General features: G+C 43.0%; 1 protein-coding gene across 1 annotated transcript; it reads left to right on the forward strand.

Moving 5' to 3' along the window:
• Positions 1 to 3,261: 3,261 nt before the first annotated feature.
• Positions 3,262 to 5,457, forward strand: LOC122375514 (the record flags this gene model as incomplete). The annotated part of the gene is made up of 2 exons (XM_043354968.1): positions 3,262 to 3,340; positions 3,434 to 5,457. A coding segment is annotated over exon 2 (1,807 nt), but the record flags the coding sequence as incomplete, so codon positions are not given.
• Between the last annotated feature and the right edge of the window lie 543 nt (positions 5,458 to 6,000).

Consider the following 6,000-nt stretch of genomic DNA (forward strand, 5'->3'; position numbering starts at 1 on the left):
GAAGGTTATACCAGACACTCCCTATGTTTCATTTATCCGTACCTTCCTCCTGCCATCGCCACACGACTAGAGCCTTATACCTCCCACCTCTCTCCTTTAACCCTCTCCCTCTCTCCTGAGACAGCCAACCCCGCACCAATTTCCGGGTCATTCCATTCGACACTACCAAACACCACCGCCGCCGAGCAGCATCTCTTCAACGCGACTTCCCTGGACGGAATTTCGCAATCATCTCTTACAGATTCCGTCCGATGGCGGGTGTTTCGGGTCAGGTAGGCCGGCGGGGGTGGTGACCTTTCGCGTCGACCCGGCGAACTTCGATCGAGGGCGGACACGGTTATTCCTTGGGGAATGGAAGGGCAAGGGTTGGGGAAATCTTGGGGGAAGATGCGCACCTGTGAGCGATAAAGTAGGACTATTACGTTCCTCTACATCACTTGATGTTATTTTAATTTTTTCTTTTGTAAGCATTTCAAACTTCATTCTTTGTCTTAAGAAAAAAATGCAGTTGCTCACACAAGCAGCTACAAAAAATAGCACAGTTGAATTAAAATGACGAGCCAGGATTAGCATGCATTTCAGTCTCAGTTCAGGCGGAACTTCTTGATACCCTAACATAAACATCAGAGTCGAGTCAATATTTCTCATGTCCACATTTGATGGCAGATTGAGCTTTAGAAGCGCTGGAGGGCAGCCAACCACTTGTCAGCAGCGGACATTTGTCTTGAACTAAGAAATGCGGGGATGTGACCAATCAAGAGGAACGTGACGCTGTTTTCAGAACAAACAAAAACCCACCTAAAAGCGTTCCGGATTTAAAGCACGCCTAAACTTAGAACTGCACAGTGCACACATGTGAGAATGTGGATATGGGTCGTTCACGCTCAAATGGAGCGTTCGCATCTAATCATAGGTGAAAATTATCGTAAATAAGCCATCATTATCCCCACCACGCCGCCTAAGGAGCCGCGAGGAGTGCACTGGAGCATGCTCGCTCCACGGATCAATCTCGCTGCAACTGACCAGCGCAGACGTTATATAAGGACGGGTCTATAAATAGCCCGGGAGTCGGACCTGGACCAGGATATGAGGCTAGGAATAGATATCGTATCAAAAGGCATCCCGTGGTGCCCTCTATATTTGACCTCATCAAAACCATCGGGACGGATGCCCAAGCAGTGAGCAGTTCGTGACATGACTGCTAGCGCAACACACAGTCAACATGAACCCGTAAAAAGCGACAAGTCAGAGCAAGGTGAATAATTGAACACATAGTTTACAGAAAATCGCACACTGCCGCCTTCTAACCTGGAACACAACCCACCCAGCTTCGCAAATAAAGCCCCCTCACCCCCTCTCTGATAACCGCATGACTAACGCCTGTAAATCCACACCAGAGCTAGACAGGACGTCTGGCAACTGGCAGACCCCGGCAGTTGAGAGTCCCATCAGCACGGCTGGTATTTGGACCGTGTTTATGTAGCTCCAACACACCACCGTCGGCCTTTCGTGATAGCTCCACAGGTTTCGTCACGTGCCTCCGCTATTCTCGTGAAATTTATAAAGCAGATTTCATTATTTGATTTCGCGAGCCTAGAAAATGAAATGTCGTATTTGCATAAGATGAAACAAATTCCGGCAGGAAAAGGCTCGATCTCGAATCCCAAATCTAATAACATGCGACTCTACTTTTAGCTGGCCTCCAGAATGAAGAATTCTCGGTCGAGGTGGGAAGCAATGCTTGTTGAGCGTAGCCTATACCCCAGTTCCACGAACTCATCAGCAATGCAAACAGTACTTCCCACGTTCCTCCGCGCATTGCAAAGCAACTGCTTTGATCTAGTACCTCTAAAAGTTCCTTATTGGGGCATTTTCCACGTAGTGAAGGAATCTATCTCACTGCGACGCAATACCTGTCCAGCGGAGAAAACAAACGACGCAGATAGCGGCCAAAAACATCCGATACAAAATATAAATTCACAAATCCACAACAAATCTTGTACATCATAATTGAACGAGGATGCTTTGAGACGCCAGCATCTCAGTCAAGGAAGTTGAATGTCAGCTGTTATAGTTTCAAGTTCGACAACAACCCGCTGACACTTGGAAGAGGCCAACTGATGAAAGGAAGGAAAGGAGGGAGAGATAGATAAATAGATAGATAGATAGATAGATAGATAGATAGATAGATAGATAGATAGATATATAGATAGATAGAGAGAGAGGAGTGGTTGGAGACCTCTCTCCTCTCTCTCTCTCTCTCTCTCTCTCTCTCTCTCTCTCTCTCTCTCTCTCTCTCTTTCTCTCTCTCTCTCGCCGATTTCCGCCTACGGTAGCGCTGAAAAGTCGCCAAACTAAATCGGTCCGCCAACAGCCCTGCCACCGTTGACATAAACAGCCACTGCCAATCAGCTGACTAGTGACGTCACCGGCGGGCCAATGACGTCATCACACGGCCGATCAGCTGACGCCGGTGGTTCGCGTTGGTGCTATTCGTTAGTCAGTCGATAAAGCCAACAGTTTGGGAACGGCGCAACGCACCCCTGGAGTAGAGCTGCCGGAACGGGCCCGGAGCTCGGAGTAGAGCGGCCAGATTAGGCCCGAGAAGAATAGAAATAAATTTTGCTGATAGCTTTACGGCTTGAAGTTCTCATAGTTGCAGAAGTCAGTATGAACTATTACCATGAAATCATTTATTCTAAGAATTTTTCAAACATATTAACGTCTTCCACGAGAGCATCCGTAAAGACGGCAACCATAAGCTCCATGGCAACACATTAGCAAACATAATCCAGAGGGTTAGCCCTTCGGCTGTAGCTCTGCCGCGTGGTCTCAGTGTATCTCAATGCTCCTGGGCATTAAACGCATGTTGGGCATCAGACACCTGAGGCATGCTAAAAACCAGCCATAAAACGACACATTAGATAATGAAGCTGATCCTGAACAAAAAGCTGCTTACTGCGGACTCAAAGAGAGCCATGCCATGCTTAGCAAAGATTCATTATTCAAAAATATGGTATGGATTTATTTCCGTTTCGACCGGGTACCGAAAGAGAATGGAAATATCAACCACGGAAGCTAAGGAGAATGCCTTGACAGCTAATGTTACAAGACGTTAAATCGTAATAAGAACGCAAAGTACTAAGTGTCAGCTACCAGCGTAAATTCTCATGATCATGTATTTAAATAAAATGAATCTAAACCTGTATTGCAGTATTGCAAGAACTGCAATAGCGAAAAGCGAATGAAGAGGATCGCACGAGAATATCATGTTTGAATTTTTACGCAAGATTTGTCGTGACTTCTTGGTCCACATATTTTGAATTTTGGCTGCAATGAAGTAATGATTATTTTGGTGAATATGTGTCATTTAAATTTTCTGGCTATATTAATTTCCATTATTTGTGCTGATCAATGTATCGCCTTGTTTCAGGATGAAATTTGTTACATAGCAAGAACTTTGATCCGAAGAAAATTTGTTCTGTTTCTTACTTTGTGTTGATACAAATTCTACATCACATTGCAGTTTTATTGAGTTTATACACGAATATTACATTTCATCTTCATAGTCATAACGACTTCTTTGAAACTTAAACAAACCTTGATTAAGAATAGCGTAATTTGAGTAAAGTAACCTGAAATTACCAAAAATGAACAAGAAGGAAGAGGAGGAACCACGATCATCGGATACAACGAAGGACATACGAAAAGCGAAACAAGAACGAGGAAACGCAAAAAGGAAGTTTACTAGGAAAATGTTGGGCTTCCGCGACATGATTGAAAAGGATGGTCCACTAATGGCGATCCAAGAAAAATTTGAAGACATAAAGGACTCGTACCGCCAACTCGAAAAGTGTAACGACTTTGTCAACGCTGCAATTAATGAAACTGGGCCACATCATTTGATTGATAAATTATTGGAAGAAAGTGACGAATATATGACTGATATTGAAGCAAACATGGATGAAGTCAGAATGCAATTTGCAACTAAAAATCAAAAGGAACATGCTAAAATTTCAGAAATAAGAGTCAAACCTCTAAATGCGCCGCAGTTCTCTGGCAATATCCGGCAATATTCCAGTTTCAAGCAAGATTTTGATAGGCTAATGAAAAAACAGTTTGGAAAAGACGCGTATGCCTTACGACAATGTTTAACGGACGACGCATTGGAGACGATCAGAGGAGTAGAAGACGATTTTGACGAAATGTTTCGGCGACTCGACGCGAAGTACGGGGAGCCACGAAAATTAGTTGATTCAATCATACACGAAATTAAAGTGTTAAGACCTATCGCTGAAGGAGACCACGTTAAATTTATTCACATGGTGGATATAGTAGAGAAGAACTGGTTGGAGCTGAACAGAATGGGAATGGGAAATGAGATGGACACAACAACAATGGTAACGATGATAGAAAGGCTACTTCCGATGACGCAGAAACGGGAATGGGTCACATTACTGGACCGGCGAGAACATTTAGATGCACCAGGCGGTTCGATATTTCTAAAACTTTTATCATATTTACTTCAAGAAAAAAGGGTAATAGAATATATGGAAAATGACGTACGAAATCCAACCGCTTCTAAATCGAAATTCACTAGCAAAACAGTGCATAACGTTGAAGTCGATACTGCGAAGCGGAACAGCGAAACGAACGACGATTCCAAGGAACCAAACGAAATGAAAACGAACGATTCTCAGAACAACATGATTCAACTATGTAATCAAGTTCAAAACATGACCGAACGCATTGAACATTTATTTAACGATCGAACGAAACGAAACAACGAACCCAATCAAAAGAAACAACTCTCCAGTACCGACAACAAGATTTGTTGGATACACAAGACAGACGCACATCCAATTTATAAGTGTAACGCATTTTTAAAATCAAGTCATGAAGAGAAACTTTGCAGTCTAAAACAAAATGGAGTGTGTTTTAATTGTTTGAAGCAAGGACATATAGCCATGGCATGTCCTTTTGTCAATCAATGTGACAAACTAAATCATCTGCGACAAAAATGCGGCAAGCGCCATCATCCCTATCTGCATCTTGACAGAGCTCCAGCCAATGATTCCACAAATCACAATGCGATTCACATGGCTAGAAGGAAAACACAAGAGCCATTACTTGCAGTTAGCCATGTCATATGCAACGAGAGAAAAATTGCGGTGTTATGGGATTCCGGAGCGAATGTGTCACTTATCGATCGGAAAACTGCAGCTACATTAAATCTCAATGGTATAGAGGTTGAATTATCGATCACGAAAATTGGCAATCAATCTCAGGCATTGACCACTAAACGATACGTCGTTCCTCTATATGACGAAGACGGAAAATGTTGGAAAATCCATGCATATGGAATAGAAGAGATTACAGCAGAATTACAGGAAATCGACATGACCAATATTGCAAACATGTTTCATATTCGACCAGATGACATCCAAAGACCACACGGTAAAGTTGATATGCTTGTTGGGACGGATTGCTGCGTCCTTCTACCAGAAGTTGTCAAAACGATAGAAAATATCCAGTTACTAAGAAACCAATTTGGGTTTTGTATACGTGGTTGCGTCCACTCTGATGCAGGAAACACGTCATCTGACATGAATAATGATGAATCCAACACTGTCATGAATTTTTGCGATGTCAATAATATCCGTATTGACTCAATCACCACTTTGAAGAAGAAATTAGATGAGTACTTCACAGTAGAAAATCTCGGGACATGCTGCACACCCAGGTGTGGCGGATGTAAGTGTGGAAAATGCGCCACGGGCAACGGAAATTACAGTTTACAGGAAGAAAGAGAACTATTACTTATCAAGAAAGGCCTGACATATGATCAAGATCAAAGAAAATTCATTGCTCACTATCCGTGGATAAAAGATCCAATGCAACTTCCTAACAATTTCACAGCTACATACGCGAGATTGAAAGCTACCGAAAGAAGACTAAGCAAAATGGGAGAAGAACATGCCAATGATTATGCCAAGCAAA

This window comes from Amphibalanus amphitrite, unplaced genomic scaffold (assembly GCF_019059575.1).
Source record: "Amphibalanus amphitrite isolate SeventyFive unplaced genomic scaffold, NRLGWU_Aamphi_draft 001858F_arrow, whole genome shotgun sequence".
Lineage (NCBI taxonomy): Eukaryota > Metazoa > Arthropoda > Thecostraca > Balanomorpha > Balanidae > Amphibalanus > Amphibalanus amphitrite.